Source organism: Pungitius pungitius, chromosome 17 (genome assembly GCF_949316345.1).
Source record: "Pungitius pungitius chromosome 17, fPunPun2.1, whole genome shotgun sequence".
Lineage (NCBI taxonomy): Eukaryota > Metazoa > Chordata > Actinopteri > Perciformes > Gasterosteidae > Pungitius > Pungitius pungitius.
In genome coordinates this window covers 3,249,050-3,274,788 of record NC_084916.1, presented here as the reverse complement: position 1 = coordinate 3,274,788, position 25,739 = coordinate 3,249,050, and the positions used below count along the sequence as shown (strand labels likewise).

The 25,739-nt window shown below is 45.9% G+C and overlaps 1 protein-coding gene across 2 annotated transcripts in view; it reads left to right on the top strand.

Annotated features, from left to right (window-relative positions):
- The window catches only part of cica (capicua transcriptional repressor a), a 35,803-nt gene extending 10,138 nt beyond the window's left edge, over positions 1-25,665 (top strand). Inside the window, exons 4-22 of one of the 2 annotated variants that reach the window (XM_037473679.2) lie at positions 5,863-5,994; positions 6,989-7,142; positions 10,196-10,295; positions 10,392-10,574; positions 10,746-10,872; positions 11,182-11,351; positions 12,396-12,528; positions 12,896-12,978; positions 13,362-13,860; positions 14,695-14,837; positions 15,470-15,630; positions 15,884-16,094; positions 16,707-16,995; positions 17,836-18,017; positions 18,318-18,460; positions 21,620-21,771; positions 21,912-22,046; positions 22,149-22,274; positions 22,484-25,665. In XM_037473679.2, the coding sequence (XP_037329576.2) occupies positions 5,863-5,994; positions 6,989-7,142; positions 10,196-10,295; positions 10,392-10,574; positions 10,746-10,872; positions 11,182-11,351; positions 12,396-12,528; positions 12,896-12,978; positions 13,362-13,860; positions 14,695-14,837; positions 15,470-15,630; positions 15,884-16,094; positions 16,707-16,995; positions 17,836-18,017; positions 18,318-18,460; positions 21,620-21,771; positions 21,912-22,046; positions 22,149-22,274; positions 22,484-22,755 (3,395 nt within the window). In that variant the 3' untranslated portion in view covers positions 22,756-25,665. Of the gene's footprint in view, positions 1-5,862; positions 5,995-6,988; positions 7,143-10,195; positions 10,296-10,391; positions 10,575-10,745; positions 10,873-11,181; positions 11,352-12,395; positions 12,529-12,895; positions 12,979-13,361; positions 14,245-14,694; positions 14,838-15,469; positions 15,631-15,883; positions 16,095-16,706; positions 16,996-17,835; positions 18,018-18,317; positions 18,461-21,619; positions 21,772-21,911; positions 22,047-22,148; positions 22,275-22,483 lie in introns of both variants that reach the window. The other variant, XM_037473677.2, reaches the window with a different exon arrangement.
- The last annotated feature ends 74 nt before the right edge of the window (positions 25,666-25,739 follow it).

Genomic DNA, 25,739 nt, shown 5'->3' with positions numbered 1-25,739 from the left:
CTTGTGACTTGCAGAGTGAAACCTTCTTTCCCCTAAGCGTGAAGATCAGAAACGTTTTTATAAATATATCAGCCCTGCAGGCAACCACGCAGGCCCGCAGCTCATTGTGTGTGTGTAATTCACGACTCAGTGTGTGTGTAGTATCACTAGTTATTCGTTATGCGTGTGCAGGAGTTGTCACCCATTTCATATCTGGCTGTGTGTGTTAGAGAGAGAGAGAGAGAGAGAGAGAGAGCACTGCAACTCATAAAAGGCGAGAATATTGACATGTCTAGACATGCAAAACTGAGAGCAAGAGTGCAACAAGGACATTCACACTCCTCCTCCTCCTCTACCACGCACACACACACACACACAAACACACTCCCGAGACAAGCATGCATTCAACTTGCTGTTCCAGACAATCAACAACCTCAGACAGTGCCTCAAGGGCAGGTCTGCCGTGATGTGAATGTTTTTCATCACTTCAGCAGCGTAAAAAAAGGAGTAATCATATTTGCCGGTGAGTTGTCATGGATACACGTTGTGCGCCGGTAGAATTAGCGCCGTAAAGCGCCACGGCCGGAGCGGATTATGGGAGCGTGCTTTTAGATTCCCTCTCTCTCGTTCCTTGCACTGCCGCGGGCAGCCACCTGCCTCTCCGTAGCGTAAAGTTTCCTCCACCATACATTTTTTTTTTTTAAAAACCCTCGAGCCACAGCCAAGCCAAACACAGGCAGTGGAGGCCCCCACGGCTGAGATCCCTCTAAATATAGCCTGGCTCAAGTGCAGCTGTATTAGCATCATCAGTTTCATTACAGCCTTGAGTGGAGAACAGATGAGCGCTCAGCTGAAGAACTGCACACATGGGCGTTATTTCTCACATGACAGTCAAGTCAGTCATTAGTTTCCCACCTTAAAGCATGGATTTTGTTGCAAGGTGTGTTTTTGTCCTGTTCAGGCGACCCCGTGCAGACAGTGTGTCTGTCTTAATCTGTCTGTCGGTGCTTCGCCTCTTCGGGGTGTCAACAGGTCCCTTTTTAAAGGTTTTCCATATATCAACTCAGATTTCTTTAACATACTTAAAGCAGAAGGATATACATTCTATATTTTTCTCACTGTCAACAAATCTCAACAGCAGTCTCTCTTTACAGACTCCCACTGTCTGAGGCACTTGGCCCTTATGGTTATTCTAAAGGTAAAAAAAAAAAACAGAACCTTTCATTTCGTTTCATTTCTACAGAAAGTTCAGCAATTTCCCCCCACAGCTGGGCACTGTATTTTTCAGCTGTTACTCAGTTGCATTTTGTAGGGGACTTTTTTCACATGTGGATTATTACCCAGTTGGTGTTGTGGTGGGTAATTATAGGGCAGGAGTGTGGAATATGTCAGATTCAACCACAATGCCCGCTGTTCATCGCAAGAATGTCTAATGTCACGCTGTCCAGCGCTGTTGCCTCGCCAATGTGGTTTTAATAGTTCTTGACAACAATGGCGCTCTATGGAGCACGGAGGCTTTGGCAACAACAGCTACCACTTGTCTCAGTTCACTTCATTGCGTGTTGGTGTATTTGTGGAATTCTTTTGACAATGACAAAGATTTACTATTTAAAAGTGCAGAAATGCTACTGACTACAGATTTGTTCTCATTGATTCCTTACATAGTGTTATTTGGTGGAGGCAGAGCTGGGTAGTGAGGCCGGCCAAAGAAAAACCACAGCTGTGGGTGGAGGCAGTGAGGAGTGTTGATTTTTCACTTTCACTGTTACATTAACACGCAGCAGGTTTTCTACAGTCTTCCTGACCCGTAAACATTTCCTGTTGTCATTCAAATTAGTCACCGAGTTGTCATCTTGTTTCTGCCAGTGCAGTTTTCTTTAATTTTTAGTTCTTAGAACTAAATAAGAACATTTAACATAAATAAGAACATTTTTCACTGTGTTTAAACCTTAACACAATAACATGCTTTTGTATAATCAGTGAATGAAAACAAAACCTTTCCATCAGTTATTGTTTCTGACATTTAGGTTTCATTTTAAAGAAATAAGAATCTTTTAAAGTAGGGCTATTCAACTAAAACGTAACGAGGTCCTGTTAGAGAAAATTTCTAGAAACAAAGATCCGAAAAGTCATAATGTGACTACTTTGTGTGATCAAATAGAGGAATACTGAGTTGTGTTAACATTTGCATGTAATCAATACACGACTAACAAATCAAATGAATTCAGTACAATTCAAAAACCCTTTGACAATGTTTTATTGTCACGTAAAAAAGAACTGAACATGTATGTGTGACTGCAAATATATATAATGTTCTCTCAATTAACTACATAAAGTTAGGGCTGCATTTAATAATAATAATAATAATAATACAATTTCTGCATGTTCAAATAAAGTAAAAAAATAAATAAAATACCGAAAAGCTTGAATTCCCCCTTCTCTGCTTCACTTGACACTCAGAAAATTATAAATGATAAATCCAAACACATTGAACAACTTAATATAATATATCAGGAATCAGGAATCAGGAAACGTTTATTGCCATAATATGTCAGACATACATGGAATTTGATTTGCCGGTTGGTTGACAGTACAATAATGGACAACAGACAACGTAGTGCAGAAAAAATAAATCCACTCTCACACTTTTTTTGGTAAGGGGGAGAATTAAGATCTAGTTTGTCCTGCCAGGACTTTAAACCTGTACCTGAATGCACCAGGGCCCTTCTCCTGCTCACATGGAGGAGCTCATTGCGACTCAGGATGGCGTTTCAATGGGTTCTGAGCACATGAGACACCGGTTTAGTGCTGCAGTTGGAGGTATGAACAGAAACCAGTCCGTCCATCATGGATTAAATGCTCTATTTTCGCTGTCCATTTGTACTTCTGCCTGGAATGCAAAGACTGTCACGCTTAAATCACAACCGTCTTTTTTTAGCTTTTGGTCCGGGTCCGGATGGGACGGCTTTGAAGCATAAATAAATGGCTTCAGTCACTCAAGTTGACTGGTGTCCATACTGCTGATTGAACAAAGCATGAACCACCATTTGGCAAATATAAGCTAGTATAAATGCACATTATACGTCAGCTGATAAGTAACAGGCAATTCCAGTACAAAAAGGCCAAACAAGGTTGGAGGTGATTTGTAACAGCGTCTCCAGAGAGTACTGAAAAGTCAATGTTTCACCGGCAAAATGTCTCACTTGATATGTATCTTGGTCAAAATTCCTGTATTAACCCTTTGGACACTAGCCTCTTTTTTGGCCTCTGCTCCGAAAATGGCTCACCCATGATAAAAAGTGTAATAACTCTGGAACTACTTTTTCTATTTGTACGATCTATGTTTATGGGGTGCTAAGATGTGTAACAATCAGTTTATATCTTACTGTTGAAAGGTTAGGTTGACAAATGTCATTGGCAATTCAAAGCACTCAAAGAAAGATTCCATTTTGGAGGTCAAAGATCGGTGGCAGTGCAGCCTCGCATCCACCCGCTTACATCTCAGGGACGCCATGAGCTCATTTCTGTTTGCTATCTCTAACTGCGAAACATTTGAATCATTATTGACCTTAAAGTTGCAGTGGTTATCTGAATTGATCTATTCTAAGGTAAATATATTTACATATACAGCTGAAAATTTTAAACAATCAACTGCTATTCCCACACATAATGCACTGCTCTTGTGTTCTGCAGTTTTCAATATACATGCACAGAACAAGGTCTTGACTTGACAATTTAGTTATGCAATAAATATACAATAATTGTTATATATATATATATATACATGTATATACAAAGAAACTTTTCTGTACAACATAAACTTGACTTAACACTCACTTCCTCAGCTGAAGTTCCCCTTGCAGCCAGCGTCATAACTTGAGTAGTGAGTCATGCAGTCATTTCAGAGCACTGCAGTGATAATGGTCAGGTTACCCTAGAATCTGTAAAAGAAAACAGCCCGGATGTGTTTACGTTTTCTCTTTATTGTCCAGCTCAGCAGTATGTGGGTCTCCATTTTAGAGGAGATGGCCGATGGATAGCTATGAATAGACCATGTTAATACTTTATTATCAAATGATTAATGGAAACGGAAACTGGACATTGCAGTGCAGCGGCACAGTTTGAAGACGGGTCCTTTTCAACCGGCTCCACCTGTACGTGCAATGCGTACGAAATGGGGAGGTAAAACTCAGGCTGAAATCTTTATCAAGACATAAGCAATAATTCTATAATAATATATTATATAGATACATTTACACATATACTGAGAATGAGCTGCTGCTGCATATAAAATGTTAATTCCCAAAGTGGAAAATATCCAAACAGTAGTAGTGGGGACATAAGCAGTAATAGTTGTGGGTTGGTCTTAGTGGTTGTGGCATTAGTACTGGTAGTAGTAAAATTAGAAATACTATTATAGTAGTGGGAGTGAAGCTTTCAGTGGCATTGTGGTTATGTGAACATTTTGGGTTATCTGTTATCTGTAGAATTGAATAATTCTGTGGAAATTCACTATAAAGTAACCAGAAAGTAAACTTTTAGGGGTTTTCTTTTCTCAAAGAAAACAGGTGCTGTTCTCTGCTTTGTAGTAATGCTTTTAGTTTATACTATATATTTATATTCATGTAGCTTGGAAGGAGTAAAATATCTTTGCGTTTAAACCGTTTTAGAATGAGGTTTACGGTCATGTTGAGGCACAGTGGTGCTCAGGTCAAAGGGCGCCAAACAACACATATGATTCAATTGGCTTCACAGAGTACAGCTGATGTAAAACAGCGGATGGTCGTTTCAGCCTATTCCAACTAGTGAAATGTAGATAAATGTGGTAAAAAGCCGTCAATATCAACACAAGCATTAATATGTTGTGTCAGTCGTTTCATTTCATCTGTAGCTTTATAGATCTTGTTTAAGACTGGTTAAGTTTAGCAGAAGAACATGGTTTGGGTTGAAATGATTACTTGTCAGTACATCTGCAGCCCCGTCGTCCACAGAGAGAAATACATTTATTTGGAGACACATGGTTTTCATTTCCTTTTAAGGGGTTCTGAGTTTAACATAATTTGAACTATTTTGCATGTGGTTGGCATTGTATTTTATGACTTATGTCTGCATGAAGAAAATATTTGTATTAGTATTATTGTTCATAACCTCATCCTAGATGTCATCCTCTATGACAGTACTTACAGAGATTTATGAATTCAGCCTGTGCTCTTTGGTCTTTCTTCACTTAAAATGTGCATTCTGAAGCTCGGCTGCAGTCTAGACAGCGAGTGGTCTGGAGTCTTTGTGGATGAAATAACAGGTTCTCTCATCACACCACATGACCCCTCAACTCTTGTTATCCTGTGGGATGTTCACCCTGTGTGTGTGTGTGTGTGTGTGTGTGTTGGAAGGGGCCTGAGTAGGTGGCTGAACACACAACTCCATTCATGGTCTTCACTTTCTGTGAAAGTGTAGTTTTTGAGCTTTAGCTGGCGATCATGGAGGATTTCACATGCTGCCGGAGGGCAGAGCGCTACCTTCTGTCTGCAGTCCACGGTACTGAGATGTACAAACGCTCTGTACTTGTACAGCGCTTTTCTAGTCTTCCGACCACTGAAAGCGCTTTAACACTACATGGCATCATTTACCCATTCACACCCATTCATACACTGATGGCAGGACCTACCAATCACAGTGGCACCTGTCCATCAGAAACATTCACACACTGTAGTTGCAGCTACAGGAGCAGTATTGGGTTAAGTGTCTTGCCCAAGGACACATCAGCACGCAGGCTAGCCGGGCCTGGGATCGAACCGACAACCCTCTGATTGTAGGACGACCGTGCTCACAATCGCCCACCAACATGATGACATTCTACTTTCTCCCTCTGCTTTCCCACAGTTTGGACCAACGTGGAGCCTCGGTCGGTGCCAGTGTTCCCTTGGCATTCGCTCGTCCCTTTCCTGGAGCCCAGCCAATCAGGAGCGGCTGCCCAGCCTGCCGATGGCCAACAGCTCGTCAATCAGAGCAGAGGTAGCCAATGACCCCATCCACTCTTCTCTGAATTCCACTGCTTAGACCCTCACATACGCAAATAGGTCTTACAAACAAGTATTTCCCTCAGTAGAAATAGTAGAAATGTTTGGTCCGACGCAGCGGAAGCCAAGGCAGTGTGTTTCCCAAATCTGTTGCGACTGAATCGCAAATGAGCACAGTTGGTGCTCACACCAATATAGTTCCAGTAACATTGGTAATAACACTATTTATTGACCGGATTGTTGAAATGTAGAGTGAGAATAGTTGTGACTGGTGAGAGTGGTCAGTTTTCCTCCACAGAGCTTCATTGAAAGCTGCATTTTAGGTCTTTGAGTTCACTTTGTTTTCTAAGAGCTGCTATATTGATTTATTGCGTTAGTCTTAGATGTTTTGTCTGAAAAAAATGGATGCGGTTCTTTAGAGACAAGGTCACATCATAAATCTAAAAACACAGCAAGCAATAACATTTCAGAGACCACACCAGCCACTTCTTCATTTCGTTATTTTAAATTACTTGCGAAAGTCCAGCATTCGTTTTCTGTCAATTGACTAATCGGCATGTTTTTATAAGCTCTTTCTGTGGGGAAATGATGATACTTTTTGGCATATCATCCGTGTCTTTGTCACATTTGATCAAACTCAGACAAGTTAGCATTTGTAGAATGCTTGAACATATAAGATAAGCACAGCTTTCATTTGGCAAACTGTATATACGCTCTTCTCGTATATTTCTCCATTGAACTAAATGCTACAAAATTCTCTTCTAAGTTATAACGTTCTCAGAAGTGATCCAGATCCGAACATAGTACAAGAAATCAAGAAAGCTGCTTAGCAATAAAATCAAACCGTGATTATTACATCGATATAATCAGAGCTTCTCACACCTCCCATAGCCGGAAACAGCCCATCACTGTTTACACGATGGGTCTGTGGGTCCTTACCTGCATGAAGCTTTTGAACGAACTGACTATTAAATGCGTGTATTCTTCAGAGCCTCGGTGCGGCGTGGCCCTGGTGAGCGACGGGCGGGCCGGCCCTCCAGACCTAGAGAGGGGATCCACGTCATGCCCCACAGCGACCAATGACAATCCTCCTACAGACACGGGCGGGGCCGACAGCGAGACGGAGAGCGATACAGACGACCCGTAAGTACAAAGGGGCCAATTTCATCCCCCTCATGGTATTGATGGCTGAATTGTGAGATTTCTTTTTGGGCCTCATACAGGTATACTATTGTAATTGACATAGCAGAATACTATAGTTGTACTGAGCAGTGTCCAGCAATGTTCTACTGATGGCAGAGTAGCGCAGTGGCTTATTGTCCACAGCCACAGTACACTGACAGACACGGTTAATCTAGTTTGGCTCTTGTTTACATGCAAGTACAAGGATTTTCAAGCATAAACTCAGGTACTCATTAAAGTGGAATATAAGTACATTTTATAACACAGTTACGGATCATTAACATAACATTTACAAATTGATTATTGTGTTAACTATGATCTATACTTCAAATGCCACAACAATAATACAACTTAGTTGTATTTGTTCATTTTGAAAAACAACAGTCAAGCTAACTTGACTTTACAAATGATTTACCGTGAGAAACTTTCCGTGGTTAAGTTAACAAGACCTTTTTCTGTATGGTGTTTCAGCCTGTATTGCTAGGAAACGGAACCAGGACTTAGTCAGACCCCTTCAGGATTCTGGTTCTCTACAAACGATTGGCGTTTTGGTCCAGCAAAATTGACACTAAAGGAGAGTTCCTCGCATCATCTCTATATACAGAGAGAGAGACAAAAAAGACCTTCTGACCTTTCAAACGTTTTGGTGCTTGCTACGTTTAAATGTGGTCAACTCACCTTGACCCAACACTTCACACAGTAAACGCTTTGCGACTCACAAGTAAACCGATGTACCGTAGAGCAAATAAGACGCAGCTCGCCACGCTAAGAACATGCGGGCCTGAAATTCACCTCCGACAGCATAGTTTCAAAAGAAATAAACAAACAACTTATCTCACCCGCTGTATCGCTGTGTGTTTGCGTGTTGGTGTGTGTGTCTGGCAAAAGGGTGGCACAGTCTGTTCTTGTCCATTCCTCCCGGTCCCTGCGTCTGGCTGGGTTGCTGCTCTGTCAGAGTGACTCAGACGGGGCTGCGTGGCAGTCTGGCTGCTCGTGCCTTTTCTAAATGTTTCAGGGTTGCCGTGCTCACAAAGCCGTTCGGCCGTTGCTGAAAGAAGCGTTTCTCTCCACGTTGTATCACGGCAAAATAGAGGCGACTGACAGAATTTGGAGCTCAAGATTGTGACCCCGGCTACACAAATACACTTATGGGCAGCATGGTGTACATTTTTTGGGATGTACCAGTTTGCTTATTATCTACCAGTCAGTCAGTTCTGCTTTCTTTTGTTTCTATTTATCTTGTACTTTCCCAGCCAAACTCCCCAACACCGGTTATTGGTCTGGTTTAGTTTTTGCCTTCACAAACACTATGCGCGTCAGACTAATTTAGCCCTTTCTGCTTATTTGACCCTTTGTTGTATTTATGTGACTAATGTATGCTATTTTAAAAAGGCTTCAGTAAAACTAGACAAGAGGGAGAGAGTATTCATCTAAGCACAGCTTGACAATGAGTTCCCTCTCAACAGCTGAAAGGTCCAGACGTCCTCGCGGTTTAAAAAGATTTCTTCTTTAATGGTCACAATGATCACTATTGAAAACATTCATCCAGTTTCATTCACCGCTGATTTATTCGCCTGCTTTTTTCCCCCAGTATCTGTTTTACCATTCATGTTGGCGTTTTTTTGGCATTAGTAATTTACACTCTATTCTATATTTTAAAATCATAACAATAATGAATGTAGTAATGTCTTTTTGGGAGTATTTCTACAATTTGAGAATTAGAATTATAAAACAACTCAAATAACATGACAAAAGAATTAGACATCAAATAATTAGGCAAAATATCTCAATGATCAGATCAAAGCTGTTACACAGTCAAACATCTTTCTACAGAAAATGAAGAGGAGTATATGTAGTTTGTTTCTATTCAAATTGAATGGAAGAAACACATAAAACGTTACTGAGGACAACCTTTAATTCGGGGCTGTTGTTTTACATCACGTTGAATTAGCTTTACAATGGTAAAGAGGAGGAGGTTGGATACAGTTACAACAATGAAACAGTTAATATTTTACTGGATAGTAACACATTCCACACACACACCTTCCATTCGTCTTCCTGTGAATCAAACATCAAGAGGCCGATAATCACTGCTAGTCTTTGTGCAGTTAAATGTACAAACCTGTGATTAACCTCATAGTATATTGTGTGTATAATATAGTGATCAGGTGACATCATTAGTGATTAACGTCATAGTATTTAATATTTTCAATAAGTGTTCACCTATCTAACTGTAGCCTTTCCATGTAGCCATACAATACAATACAATAATTCATATGTGGAGTCCCTTTGAAGTCCTGCTGCCGGTTTAGAGTCTCAATGACTCCTCATGTCTCCTCGTGTTAATATGTTAATAACATAGCATCAAATTAAACGTTCTTAAACTGAAGCCTAGTTATAGTATAGTTAAATCTCATGTATAACCGCTAAGGACACGTGAAAACCAGCGGAGCATTTCACAGAAGACTTCCCGAGAACAGGCTCCTCTCTGCGGGCTGAGATGAGCTGACCGCCCGGTGCTGGAGGGGTCTGACGGTCCGTTACCTACACCTCACATCTCCCACATGCTGGAGTTAAATGTGAAGAAGGCTCAATGTTGACAAACCGACCGCAGAAATGTTCATTAAACAACTAACTATTTGCCTAAAAAATCCTAAAATTACTTTTTGTGACATAAATATAGTATTAGTTATAAACTTTGATTTACAGTTGTGTTTATTTTCCTCTGTCGTTGTTGCCTGATTCTGAGGTGAAATGCATTCTGGGATATTTGGCTCTCACGGACGAGCCTGCTCCGATGCATGCCCGGTAAAATGGGCGGGGCCAGTCACATCCGGGTGTTATGACCGGTCTCGACGAGATGCGGACTCCAGAAGTGGACCAGTACTCGGGCTGCGACTGACAACATTTCACAAGAGAACAAAAGTCCACACAAGACATTGAGAAAGGGCCCTGATTCCCTTGATCGCCCTTGTCTTTTGAACACTTTTATTTCCTCTGTGGTGTTGATGCAGGTTCTCCCCGGGAGTGGCCAACGACGCGGCGCCCTCCACTGCCACTATGAAAAGACGCACGCAGTCCCTCAGCGCCCTGCCCAAGGACGGGGACAGGAAGGTCAGTCCACCTCAAAGACGGACGGTCAAAACGCAGAGACAGATATATTCTCACCATAAAACTGAGATTCATGTTCTCCTCCAAAACCTCAACCAGAGGGAGAAGGACCACATCCGCAGACCAATGAACGCATTCATGATCTTCAGCAAGCGCCACCGGGCCCTTGTGCACCAGCGGCATCCCAACCAAGATAACCGAACAGTCAGCAAGATCCTGGGCGAGTGGTGGTACGCTCTGGGGCCCAACGAGAAGCAACAGTACCACGATCTGGCCTTCCAGGTAAAGAATGATTTATTTGGCTCTTCTTTACGGCTTATTTTCGAGTAGTGACTCGTTGGTCCAGTATAAGGCAGTTGTTCCTTTTGCATTCTAGACATCCAGATTCAATAGCAGCTTGTCAGGAATTAGTTGCTGAAATGTGGTGCGGACCGTTTCCTCCTCTTTCTTCAGGTGAAAGAGGCCCACTTCAGAGCCCACCCGGACTGGAAGTGGTGTAACAAGGACCGCAGGAAGTCGCTATCGGAGGGCCGCGGGATGCCAAAGGAGTCACGGGAGAGGAGCATGTCAGAGAGCCTAGGTGTGTGTGCGTTGATTAGCATTTCCAGACCATAACACAATATGCCTCTTACAAGAAAAACAGTCAGTGATTCTTGTTTTTGTCTAGTGTAGATTCCCTGAACAACATTCAGCCCCACTGAGCATTCGTCTGACAAGATGAACGGACGTTATAGAAAGCATACAGATTCCTTAACACACATTGCGAGGCTTTGTTGCCGATGCTCTAGAACAGAGCGTTGGTGTGGATTTATGTTGATATGTTATTGATCTAGTTCATACGCGAGTCAATGTGATAGGTCATCTTTGATCGGCACCCCCTCTTCTCCAGATCCCCATCCGGAGTCCCAGGTGCTGGAGGGGGGGAAGGGAGGAGGCGCGTGCTGGCCAAGCGGATTGGAGCGTCGAGCGGGGCTGTTTGCCGGGCCGCATGCTCGTCCCCGAGCCTTTTCCCAGAGTGCCGTGCACACCCTGGAGCAGAGGGAGAGAGACCTGGAGAAGGTAGGCGGTTGTTGATCTGTAGCTCGAAGGCAGCAGAAGAAGGAGGAGAACTGTTTCCGCTCTCCAGCCAGTTTAATCTTCAAGCTGGAGGGAGTTAAAATCATGTGCTTTCAATGAAGTCATTATTCAAGCACTTAACGCTGATTCGTTGGATCCAAGAGAACAAAGACAAAGACAGTTTTATCAAATAATAATGCAGAGAATGAAAGCCGACTAAAGATATTCTTTGTGTATGTGAGCACCTACGCACCGACATACCTGTGTGTATTTATAGGCCGCAGACGTGTGTCCTTCACGCTACAGAGCAATGCAACTGAACTGCTGAAAGATTGAAAGCTGGCTGTTCCAAAACAAAACCGTTCAAATCGACTGTAGGTTCTCTGTATGAGGGCTGGAGTTGTGAAAGCTGCAGGGGGAGCTCAGCCCTCCAACTTCAAAGGTTTCACTCTCTACTCTTTTTTAGAGCCTTTGAAGATGTTTGCTGCTACGCTCCTAATCACAGCGGGGTAGACCTGCATGTGAGCTCTTTGGTTTTAAAGGCTTTCATTCAATGCTCGCGGCAAAACCGTATCCATGCCGGGATAATAGCGTTATTACTTCTGTCTGAAGAGTTCTTCTGAAGTACATATGGTGTTTCTTTTTAGGATTCCAGCTTAGTAGTGCAGTGCCTGTTTGGGGCGTGGCTGCTTCAGAGTGCTTGTTTGTTTCCATGGAAGTGAAGAAGAGTTTGTAGCACTCAAACTTTCTTTTCCCCACAGCAAAAGTGGAGTGCAGTCGAGCCGTGGCCTTTAGAGGCCAGCTGTGTGGCGACATGCTTGTCCTAGTTCCCCGAGGCTCCTCCCCACCGCTGCACAGAACGCTGCAGTTACTGAAAGTTGTTAATATTGAAGTTGTCTCGTGTCTAAATTTGAAGGCTGGACGTCCGCAATAAAACACCCGCCAAGTTCGAAGTAGCTCGGACAAATCCTTTGCCAGATATGGGAGGGACACACAGACAGAGAATCATGCTTCATAGTACCATTTGTTTGTCCTTTGTCCTGTCAGGAGGAGGGAGCCAGTTTGTTTCGCCATCAGCCCTCGTCTCAGGTCCTGTACAAGGGCGGGCTCAGCGAGGATGTGACCAGCGACGAAGAGCGCATGGTCATCTGTGAAGAGGAGGGAGACGACGACGTCATGGGTGAGTTCAGTTTGGTGATCAGCACTGTAGATGCTGTTTGGGAGGCTATTGCACCACCACAAAAGTCATAGTTTCAGTTCCCACAACGATCAGTGTGTCTTTCAAAATAGACACTGACACTAAAGAGTTCCCAATCAGAACCACGGTTGAGTAAAACAGCTTTTTCTCTGTCATCTGGTGATCATCAGCCCTGGATTGTTAATTGCTAGTGCTTGAATATAACAATGGCTCATTATTGGTTAGTGGATGCCAATAGTGCTGGTTTGAAGGCACTGATTTCAAATGGGGAGCAGTTGAAAGTGTGCTGTGCTTTTGTTTCCCTTTTTCTGAAATGTGCTAACTTCTCATATTTATACCCCACCCTCAGAGGATTCCTGTACTGAAGGCTCCATCGACCTCAAGTGCAAAGAGAGGGTGACGGACAGCGATGAGGACGAACCAGACGGACAGGTAGCTGCAGCTGACATCAAGTCATTGAAATCATTTAATTTAATAATTGCAACTGTGTGGTTTTCCTCCCCTGTTTCGTATTATGTAGTTTAGATTTTATTAGATTAGATAGTATAATTTTTGCATCAATCCATGGAGTGTATGCATCTGGGTATTAAGTTTTAATGCATGTGGATTTCTTTGCAGGATTTGAGTCTTTTAGAGTTGCTTTCTTTACTAACAGTATAATTCTGCATGAAAGACATGATATTGTTGGTGGCTCCTTTATCCCCCACCGAGCATTTAAAACCCACAGGCTTTCCAGAGGTACTGTAAGCTCCTAAGTAACTAACTTCATGCGTTCGCTCGGTCTCCTTCTCTCTCTCTCTTTCTCTTCCCTCCAGCACGGCTTGCAGCCAGTGACTCGCTCCTCTATCCCTTCTTCCACTCCCTCCACCCCCCACTCCAACTCTACCGCTGCTAAAGAGAACAGAGGAGGAGGAGGAGGAGGAGGAGGAGGAAGCGCCGAGGGATCCGAGAGGAAGAGAAAGAGAGACGGAGGAGAGGAGGGGAGCGAGGGAAGATCCAAGACAGAAGAAGCTGCAGCAGATGGAGTGGAGGGAGGTGGAGGAGGGTCCTCCTCTATTTCCGCCGAAAGCTCGACATCCAGCAACCAGGCTTCCCTTGCTCTGGCCCAGCAGGGTTTGACCCAGGTTCTCGGCGCCGTCAGCACGGCCCCCAGAATGGTGACCAGTGTGGAGCGACCCGTCGCCAGCTCGCCCAGCCCCATCACCAGCGAGCCAGCAGAAGGAGCCATCGCTGGCAACACCCAGCCTCAGGATAGGAAAGCCACTCCCCTGTTTGGGGGGGGCGAACCTCAGCAGCTACCAATCGCCGTGGGTGGTGGGTACCTGTCCTCATCCTCCTCCCCCAGTCCAATCAATGTAACTCCCCTACGGGGTGGCGACCTGGTCCCGGACCTAGTTCTGGGAGGGTCCTTTAACGCCGCCCAGCAAGTGCAGGTCCTCATCCCGCAGCCGCACGCACAAACCCCCCTACCTGTCCTCCAGCCCCTGCTGCACACCACCGGCTCCTCCACCACTCTCACAGCCCCCGTCGACCCCGAGCCACTAGCGCAGGTCCAGTACATCCTCCCCACAGAGGGTCCCTCCTCCCCCCAACTCACCCACCAGCAAATTGTCTCGCTGCCCACCAAAACCGCCATGGCCAATGGCATGCACTCAGGGGCGGGCATCAGAGTTGCATCAGTCAGCCCTGGAAACAGAGGTGAGACAGAGAGAAGCAATTGGCTGATTTAAAAAAAAAGAATCAATCAGAGTTCAGTCTTAGTGTTTTTCATCAATCCACTGAGTAGGTATTTGCTGTAAGGCCCTTATTTTCTATTAATCATCCCTGCGGGAAGCACTGAGAATAGATTTGATGCTTACATAAACGGGAGGTGAATGACTGACAGGCAAAGCACTGTTGACACAAGTATAAGCACCAGTCGCCCACCCAAGTCTAATCACTCTATTCAGATGAGTCTGGAGCAGCAGAACATTTTTCCACCTTGTTATCAGAGAGTAATTTCACTATTAGCAGTTTCTCCCCTGTCTTAGTGTGTCTCCAACCACTTGCTGCTTAACCGTCCTGCCCTCCTGTCGTTTGGCCTGATTCATCTGATGATTTAATTCTGTCTGTCTCTCTCTCTGGCTTTCTTTCCTTCTCACTCGTCAGTCCAAACCCAGTTGCCGGTCTTGCAGAGCAAGATGTTGGTTCCCATGGCAACAGGGAGAACAGGGTCTACTCCTCCTCATCCCTCCATTTCTTTGGGAGCACCTCCTCTTCCTGTGCAGCACAGCTCTGTGACAGGAAACAAGGTAGGAATGTCAGCGGGGACTGAAGCGAGTGCTAGCAGCCCCTAAGGTTGAATAGACGCTATCCTGTTTGCTGACAGGTGCCATTGTAGTCAAAACTGCATCAGCAGCAGTAAAAGATTAAGACATGATTATCAAGGGTCACGTGGCTTTATGCTCATGTCTCTGCAGGCTTTATCATTTTGACTGGTCCGATTCGGACTAAAGCCTTTTGGAAGCATTCTCTTTTTGAGTGTCGAAGGTACCATCACACCCCTGCTGCTGTACTTTGGCAGGAAATTGAATTAAATGATTCAACGATGATTTGATGTTCCTTTCTCTTTTAGACAATTCATTGATTTGATGAAGATCTCCTGTGCTTTCTGGGCTTCTAGCATTTATGACACATTTTCAACACATTTTTCCCTTAAGACACTCAAACTAAGTGAGAAATAAGCTCCCTTTTTATTTTAAAGGGACAAGTTGCTTTCACTGCTTCTCGTCCTCCTACTCTCCCCTTCCCTGTGTGTACTATTAAATAATAAAATACCCCAAAACATGTATATATATTTATATATATACATATATATACACAAATTTACACTGTGTTTCAATGAGTTGGTGAGAAATTTGGTTTATGTGCACCCCCCATAAAGATCATCCAGATCGCTCCAATGCCTGTGATCCAGACCAACGTTCCCCCTTACGTCGCAGCAGCGGTGCATCCTGGGAGCCCCTTTCCTGTTTCCATGGCAACAGTTATGGCTCCCGGTGGTGCGCCCCCACAGACCGTTCTTCTGACCTCTCCACCCACCAGGTCACTAACACCTATTTACCGTTTTAATTTTCCTCACTTATTTGTATTTCAGCGAGGTTCATAACTCATTTTGCAGAAAGTGTGGACAAAAAAAGTATTTTTTGTCTCCAGTATGTTGAATATCTTTAGGTTTTGGATTGTGGGTGAGACAAAACAAGCAATTTTAAGTTAGCTATTGCTTGCTATTTAACTATTGCTTTTTGGTTTGTAATCAGCAGCTGTAATATCTAGCTTTGACTCTTCTCCCCTTTAGGATTACCTATGTCCAGGCCGGCCCAGGAGTTAACACGACAACACCCAAACATGCCACGCCTGCCCCGAGCGCTACCTATCTCCCATCGTCCTTGGCAGCCCTGGGCTTCACCGCCATAGCTCCTGCAGGGCAAACCCTGGTTCAGCCACTGTTAGCCTCGCCCCCGCCCCCGAGCAGTCAATCACAGACCTCGGGAGCCCCTGGTTTTCAGGTAAAGAGGAACAGAGAATTTATTCCCTTATTTCACAAAATGTCTATATTTTACTTGTGTATGAATTAATGAAATAAACCATATCAAGTAAACCTCAAAACAAGTACATAAAAAAAGAAATTGTATATATTTGGTCAGAAAGGTTTGATGCCGCTCGTCAGGCATTGGGATCAAAACTGCAGCATTCTGGTATTGATTCATCCTCATATTGTGTCGTCCCACAAATTCAAAAATTAAACCAAAATCGCTTACCGTTACATTTGAAGATCATCACGCCCATCGCTGCACATCATTGGGATTGGAATGTTTTTTTTAAATAATGTAAGTGTTTTCTTTCTCTTACTTTGTAGTGATTTGTGAGTTAATTTTGAGTAAATGTACTCAAACTGTGGTGAAGAAAAAATGAAATGTAATACTATAAATTTTGATTCATAACGGCAAGGCCGTGATGGTTATGGGGAGGCAGAATATATACATATTAGTTATTACAGCTCACAGTGGCATAGCACATATTTAAAGCCCATTTGGTAAATGTTTTAACAATCAGAAGGTGGGCCTTTTGCGACTAAAGGCTGAGAATGGTTAGGGTGTAATTTCTGTCTTCTTCATTAGGTACTAACTGCCATCCACTCTGCACCAACCGTTACGCTGCCCGCTGGTGTGGTCTCCATGACAACTGTGCCACCCGCACTGGCCAGCCGGGACGTGATCAGCCGCCCTTCGTCTCCATTGGCGACAGGGGTGCAGGGCTTCGCTCCATTGACCCGTCTGCCCGTTGCAGCAGAGGAGGTGAAGGTGGAGGTGAAGAGGGAGAACCCGACGGATGGTCCGACTGAGGACGGGTGGTCGAGCTGTGCTGCCAGCTCCTCGTTTGCCAACTGTCCGATTAATGTTGCAGCAGGTAATGCTCCACCGCTTCTGTGTACTTTTGCTTTAAACTTCTGGATATCGACTTATCATTTAGTTCAGTTTGGACCCATAAATGAATTACACAAAATAAAAAATAATCTACTTGGAACTACCCTACAGTGGCACTTTCTAATTTCTTTTATTAAAATTTATATTTTCTAAATTGCCCGCCAAATGAATTGGTTTCTCTTGACAGTAAAGTAATGGTTTGGATGTTTTGAAGTGGAGTAGCTAATGCATTATCGACAGTGGGTCATGGTAGCAAGGCGATGTACTGATGTAGACAGCGGAATCAGAAAAAAATATTTTAAATATTTTAGGTTTAGATAAAACCTGAATCTGAAGTGTCCGCTACATTCATACAAACGGGTGGCGCGCTGCTGTACTGACTTTAAATTGAATAAAATAGATTAGACAACAACAGCTTCATGCACTGGTTTCATTATTTGGAAATGATCCCTGTTTATCACAGCACAGCTCTCTCGGCGCGTTGTTAATTATGTTAAAAATTAGCAATTACCTATACAAGTAGTTATGTTGTGCTGTATTAATTTGTCCTGTTATTGACATGCCTAATTCGAACCACATATTCAAATTTGTTCGAATTTGTGTGTTTTTTTTAAGCGAATATTCAAACATCATTTTTGAGCAATTTTGACAGCCCCAATGACAAGATAAAGCAGCATTAAAACATTATGACAGACATATTGTTGCAGAATCAGTCTGCTTTTTAAAATAATTAAAATATTTTTGTGAGGGTGAGCATGCAGGGTTAAGACAGGAGTGTGATGAATACAAGCTGATTATTTTGTTTTTTCTTTATCTGTTCCAGTTAAAAAAGAGGAGGACTTTGGCCTTCAGATCAAAGAAGAAAACCTCAGAGATGAACACAGCGGAGAGAATCAAAGCGACGTGGACACTGAGCAAGAGAGAGGCCTGAAAGAGAGCAGGGAAAAGAAGGGAGGCAGGGGGACAGATAGAAAGGACCACAGCATGGACCACAGCAGCAAAGAGGTGAGGAAGAGGTTTCTCCCATCAAACCACACATCTATCAAAGCTTTGCTGCAAGATCTATGAAATATTGTTCAAATAGTTTCAGCTCTGACTAAAGGATACACTAGAATGTGTCATTCTCCTTCTTACACATTGACATCAGCTGTTTTTTTCTCCTCACACCAAGACACAAAATGTTTTTGAGCTGGAGACAAGAGACGTACTAACAAAACAGTCCATATTCTGATAAAATAAGATAATTGATAACATTTCAAAGAATTGTGAGGGAACAGTACACCAACTCTCTCACACTCTTCCCAGGCCAGACCTCGCACCCCTCCTCCGCCACCCCTGGGTTTGGACCCCCCACCCCCTCCCCCTACGGAAAGAGAGCCCCCCTCTTCCTTGAAAAAGACCAAATTCCGACCCCCGCCACTCAAGAAGACACCTGACTCTCTGGAGAAGTAAGTGGGACGATGTTGGCACAAGACGGGTGGGTGGGCTGAAGGTCCTGGGTTTCTCCTGATGCACAACAATGTCCGGCCTCATGTGGCAAGAGTCTGCAGGCAGCACCGTATGATTAGATTGGGCTCATGATCACCTGACCTAAACCCGGTAGAACGTCTCTGGGACATTATGTTTCAGTCCATTAGGCTCTGCCAGGTTGCTCCTCGGACTTTACAGGAGCTCCCTGACTCCCTTAGACCTGGGACGACATCCCCCAGGACACCATTCGTCATCTCATTAGGAGCATGGCGCCACGTTGTCAAGCATGCATACAAGCACGTGGGGGCCACACAAGATTTGAGAAGCATTTTGAGATACAGAAATTTAATTTTGGCCAAATGGACGAGCGTCACACTTAGATTTTTTAGGTGTCTATAAAATTGAGCCCTCTGTAGGCTAAAACGTATTTCCATCAAAAGATGTGGCATCTTTTTGTGACATTAAACTGTCCATATCAGCATGGATATCCAACATAATTTGTTTTCACATACGTAAACGAGAAACAAGAGACTTGAATTGAATGCCAGTCGTTAGCGTTTAGATATTCTTTGAGTTTCAGCTTTGGCTGCAAGACGAGCTTTCAGTCCAGGGCAGATCTCGTGATCCGACTCAGCAGAGTCACAGCTTTCAGTGCCAAAGCAACACTAAAACAATTCAGCCTGGTCCTTCTGGCTCTCCTGTCACGGTTTGGGTCTGCTTGTCTTATTTTGTAGCTTTCTTGTGTCTCGTGTCTCTGGGTAACTTCACTTCCTGTCCTGTGATTGCCTGATTGCTTCCACTTGTGTCCAATCACCTGCACCTCCCTTGTGTATTTAAGCCCTGTGTGCCAGTTGTCCTTTGTCGCGTCATTGTCCATGTCAGTCCTCGTTGGTGCACGTTCTGTTAGATTTGTATTAAATAAAGAGCACGTCAGAAGAACCTGCATTTGAGTCCTGCTTCCGCCTGCACCAGCACCCTACGTGACAGAATGACGCGACCAAAGAAGGACTCAGCAGAGTCTTGGAGCGATCTGGGCCCCGACTACTTGGACGTGAGAAGTCCATTTTGGCAGCGGAAAACAAACTTTGTTTTCGGGCCCAGAAGCTATCAAAAGGCGTGCCTCGAGCTACGGGACATCCTCAACCCGAGGAAGAGCCCGAGGAGGAGGAGGAGACGAACCCCTCCAGCCCCGGCTCCTGAGCCGGCCCAAAGATGCACGTCCCAGCCCGTTCCGGCCCCCAGAGTCTCGTCCCAGCCCGTTCCGGCCCCCAGACGCCCGTCAGCGCCCGTTCCTGCGCCGAGACGCCCGTCAGCGCCCGTTCCGGCCCCCAGACGCCCGTCAGCGCCCGTTCCGGCCCCCAGACGCCCGTCAGCGCCCGTTCCGGCCCCCAGACGCCCGTCAGCGCCCGTTCCGGCCCCCAGACGCCCGTCAGCGCCCGTTCCGGCCCCCAGACGCCCGTCAGCGCCCGTTCCGGCCCCCAGACGCCCGTCAGCGCCCGTTCCGGCCCCCAGACGCCCGTCAGCGCCCGTTCCGGCCCCGAGAACCACGCCCCCGCCTGTTCCTGCCCCGAGAACCACGCCCCCGCCCGTTCCTGCCCCGAGAACCACGCCCCCGGTCCCGGCCCCGCGGCGCCTGACCATGACCCCTCCCTCCCACCCTCTTGGGACCGCCTGGAAGTCGGTCCTTGAAGGGGGGGTGGGGTCAGGGGTTGGGCCGGAGCCCCACGCCACGACGACGCCGCAGCCGCACTGCTCGGCGCCCCCCGCCACGACGACGCCGCACTGCTCGGCGCCCCCCGCCAAGACGACGCCGGAGCCGCACTGCTCGGCGCCCCCCGCCAAGACGACGCCGGAGCCGCACTGCTCGGCGCCCCCCGCCACGACGACGCCGGAGCCGCACTGCTCGGCGCCCCCCGCCACGACGCCGCAGCCGCACAGCTCGCCGCCCCCTGCCACGACGCCGGAGCCGCACAGCTCGCCGCCCCCCGCCACAACAATGCCGGAGCCGCACCGCCCGGCACCCCCCCAGACCCTGACGCCCGGTCGCCGACCCGGCAGGCCCCCCGAGACACTGAGGCCCAGTCTCCGACCCGGCAGGCCCCCCGAGACCCTGAGGCCCAGTCGCCGACCCGGCAGGCCCCCCGAGACCCTGAGGCCCGGTCGCCGACCCGGCAGACCCCCCGAGACCCTGAGGCCCGGTAGCCGACCCGACAGACCCCCCGAGACCCTGAGGTCCGGCGGTCATCCCGGCCGGAGGGACCCGACCCCGTGCCGCCGACCCTTGGAGTCCCCTGGGCGGCCGGGGGTTGTCGGGTTCCCCGCCCTCCCTCCCTTGTCTGTTTTTCTGGGTTCCACCCTCCTTTAGGACCGTCTGGAATTCGGTCCTTGAGGGGGGGGTTCTGTCACGGTTTGGGTCTGCTTGTCTTATTTTGTAGCTTTCTTGTGTCTCGTGTCTCTGGGTAACTTCACTTCCTGTCCTGTGATTGCCTGATTGCTTCCACTTGTGTCCAATCACCTGCACCTCCCTTGTGTATTTAAGCCCTGTGTGCCAGTTGTCCTTTGTCGCGTCATTGTCCATGTCAGTCCTCGTTGGTGCACGTTCTGTTAGATTTGTATTAAATAAAGAGCACGTCAGAAGAACCTGCATTTGAGTCCTGCTTCCGCCTGCACCAGCACCCTACGTGACATCTCCGATCGTTGTCAGACAATGTTCTCTCTATTCTAACAGTTTACATTTTGTCAAGCTGAGCGAGCTCATATAACAGTAGCTCATCTTCTGTAGTTACAGCGTGAAGCAGCTTGTGGATGAGATTCGGTGCCCTGGAAGAGTCTCCATTTGTCGACTTTATTTAACACGGATGTTCACACATTGTGGCATCTAGTTCTGTTTTTGGTTTTCGTTTGACCAGACTTCCAACTTCATAAAATGACGATGGAAACTCTTTGTTTCCTGAACGTGAGTGGGCAGAGGGCTCTACCCTTTCCATTCTGTATTTAGAAGCCACAGACGAGAGAAAGCCCTGACAGAGCCGAGTCATTTGCATCCAATCCCTTGATAGTTTGACCCACCAGACTACCGGACTGTTGTGGTGGGGGGGGGGGAGAATCGAGATCACCTCTACGTTCTCCATGTGCAGGGTCTTGTCGGAGTCGTACTTTGAAGAGCGTTTTGCTGAGCTTCCAGAGTTCAACCCGGAGGAGGTCCTTCCCTCGCCCACTCTGCAGAGTCTGGCCACCTCGCCAAGAGTCATCCTGGAAAGCTACCGCAAGAAGGCACGCAACTCCACCGGTAGGATGCTTTTCAAGAGCAACATTTATGTTGTTTGGATTTGGAATTAAGACGTCTTTGTGCCATTGCATTGGTTTTTTTTCTTCTCCTTGACCCCAATACTTCCCTTCATCTTCAATCCCTCACATCCCGTGCCTTAGAGCTGGAGCCGACAGCCGAAGAACCCAGCTCCCCGAGGAGGAAGACCCGTTGTCTCTCCAGCTGCAGCTCGGAGCCCAACACCCCCAAGAGCGCCGCCAAGTGTGAGGGAGAGATCTTCACCTTTGACCGAGCGGGTACGACGGGTATACTGGGTACACAGGGTGCGGCGGCGACTGGGGGAAGCTCCAAAAAAAAGGACCTTAAAGAGTGACACAATGTTCTCCTCATTGAACCAGGAACAGAGGGAGAGGACCTTCTTGGAGACCCTGACCGGGTCTCCTACTCGTCTCTGCGCAGAACCCTGGATCAGCGCCGGGCCCTGGTCATGCAGCTGTTTCAGGAACATGGCTTCTTTCCCTCAGGTAAACCAAAAGCATATACGTAACAATCTCACAATACCTACCTGAGATTGAGATTACAGGTTTTTGGCTTCATTCAAATGTGGCAGCAAACCTCACTTCAGCGCAAGACATTCTCTCCCTTCATTACAGCCCACGCAGTAAAACTCTTATTTGTATCATACAGAACATCTCTGTTTTCCCACCTCCTTCATGCCTGTCCCCCTCTCCAGCTCAGGCCACCGCCGGGTTCCAGGCGCGCTACTCGGACACCTTCCCCACCAAAGTGTGTCTGCAGCTGAAGATCCGCGAAGTCCGCCAGAAGATCATGCAGACGACCACGCCCGGAACCTTCGAGCCGGGAGTGTTGGGCGGGTTGGCCGAAGCCGGCCCCGCCCCGTCCCACAGCACGTCCTTCCATCACTCAGCCCTGGAGGACGGAGGGGGGGAGCAGCAAGGAGACAAAGCCAGGAGCCCCGAGGAGCCGAAAAGCCAGATGTCCTAAACTGGACGGGATGACAGAAATAAAAAAATTAAAGAAGAGAGAGAAGAACGTTCAGTCAGGCAGGATCCGTTCTACTGGCACTCATCTCCACCAGACCTGGGCAACAATTGCGTCTGACTTGAGGAGCACTTGATTCGTCTAATCAAACCTTTTTTTTTTACTTTAAAAGTGGACAAGTCCCGACGAGTCAAGTGCTTCTTGCTGTCCACCCCCCCTCCAATATTTCCAGCTACCACTTCGCCCAGGTCTGCTATCAGCACATTTGTTCAGTAGTTTGAAGTTACACACACACACACAAACTTTGTGGGGCACACTCACTATCTCTCCGGCACACACACAAACCCTGCTGCAAATGTAATCTCCAGCATGCACATGATGCCACATACACACACACACCAACACACACACACACACACCCTTACCAAATCAGACTGTTACTCTTGGATGGCGGTCCCTGGGAGGAGCTACCGAGCATCATGACACACAAAGGCACTTTGTCACTTACGGTGCAGATGCAGTTTGCTGTTGCCAGCCAGCAAGCCAGCCCTCAGATGCCATTGACGTGACCTCCTTCTCGCCCCTTCCACTCCTCAGCACAGTGGTCGGGACACAAACACAACCCCAACGACCTCCACTGATATTCCACGGCCCCTCGATGCTGCAAGACAGACAGCACATGCAAGCATATATAGCACACACACAAACATGGACACACCTGTGCAGTGTGAACACACTTGTACACAAACAATGTCAAATCTGGTCCGACCAAGCCATTGGCCTGCACAGTTTTTAGTGAATGTAGTGAAAAGAAAGCGTGAAATCATTTTGCTCCTGGGAAAAGAAGAAAGGAAGGCAGGAGTTTGGATGTAGTGTGACCAATCTTTGCACCTTCAGTTATTGCCATTATGAAAGACTGTGAGTCCCAGCTGACTCTATATGTCTGTATGTCTGTTGGGGTCGCCTCCCCGGAAAAGAAACCTGTGCAAACAGGCCGCGTAAAGAGATTATGTAAAGAGACTATTGGTTGTGAGGCTTTGAAGAATCTATGTTGAAGTTTGACACTGACTGACCGGCTCCAGACGGAGAACAGAGAAAAGAGGAGAAGAAGAATGGTGGACGTTGCTCATGGATGGAGTAATCATATTCCAACGATAGGAAGACAAGATAATAATGGCGAATAAGGACAACAACTTGATTAAGAAAGAAAAGGTAGAATACCAACCAAACTTCTCTGAATCTCCTAGTGGCTATAATGTTGCTTTCTCTCGTTATTATTGCCGTGGAAATAACACGTTATACCGTGGCCTGTTTTATCTCTTGTGGCTCTATTGTATTTCTTCTCAAGCATAAAAAAAAAAAAAAATCTCAAAAAAAATTAACTCTGGACAAAAAAGGGGACAAAATCAGTCAGCGCCCCATCCAACTTTGAATTGTACCTGGGGCGGGTCTCTGCCTCTCCCCCCCTTCCCTTTGCCCCATTTCCTCCTCTTCGATTGTCACCAGACACACAAGTGGGGGGGATTTGTGGTTTTGTAAAAACGTTGAAATCAGGTGTTTGCACAATTTGTGCGGCCCGTCTCGCCGCAAGTTAAATCAGGAAAGTATTGTTTTTAGAGATTGTTTTAGTAGAAGAAAAAAAATAATAACCTTGTTCCGTACGTTATCAACCAACTTATTCCTTTTCTTGTGTCCCCCCCCCCCCCCCCCTCTCCCACACCCTTCTCTTTCAACTCTCATCCCCTCATTCCTCTTCTTTACCTCGGGCCCTCAAGTGTTGTTAGAAAGTGCCCTTAAGCACTGGTCCCGGGTCAAGCGCTATGTAGCTCAGGATGGTTCTGGCTAGGTTTTGTTCAGGGAAAGCAGATCCTAGACCAGCTCTGGAGGGCAGTCTCTGGAGCCCTCCCCTCTTCCCTCTCTTCTCGACACTTTATCCTTTCCCCTCAAATGGTGCAATAGGACATTTATTTTATTATTCTTTTTGGAAATCGGTGGGTTATTTCGTTTTTCGGGGGGAGGGCTCTGTGCCATAGATATTAAATCCAATGCAGTCAGTCAGTGGAGGAATGAGCTGTTGTGATACTGTCTTCAACTATGGTATGAAACAAAACAAAAAAAGAATCACACAATTATTGTTATCGTTGAAGATATAGAGAGTATAACTTACTAAAAGTCAAAGACAATTTTTGAATAGCACTTTTTGGCTCTTTGCCCCCCTCAGCAGAGAGCGGGGGCTAGTAATTATTATGGGTATCTCTATTATTTCTCTGTATACAGTTGGATGTGTGAGAAAAAAAAAAAATATATATATATATATATATATACTGATATTTCCATATATGTGCATTTAGGTCTGTGTTTGGGTGTGTGTATGTTTTGGCACATGCAGGTAGCGTGTTAACACAACCAACCTCTTACTCTTTCTCCACACAGCCACATTAACAATAGTATATTTTTCATCATATTCTATATTCTACTCTAGAGACCGTATTTTTATAGTCACCATGACTATTTTGTCCAGCATCTTGACTGTTATCAAACCCAGTTGATTCAGGATACATAATAAATATATATTCAGTATATACAATATATAAATATATATGAATACACACAGATAATAGAGGACTATTAGTTCACATCTCTTTGGGGTTAGGGCTAAACTGTCCGTCAGCATGCATGTGAAATCACATGCACGCATGCACACACCCACACAGACATATGTGCATCCACACACATGTATGTGTGTACACTGTATGATTGTGCTTAAAAATAAACTGTCCTTACTTTGGAGAAGGAAATTTAGGATGAGCAAGGTGAGTGTTATGTCATAAGAAGGCATGTTGACCATGTGCAATATTTCTAAACAACAAAAAAACGACTAAATATTGAAAATATTAAAGTTCTAACACAATGCTCTCTGTCCCTGAATTTATTTGACATGCTTGAAATGTTTGTTTTATTTATCATGGCCTTTATAAGCCTCTATA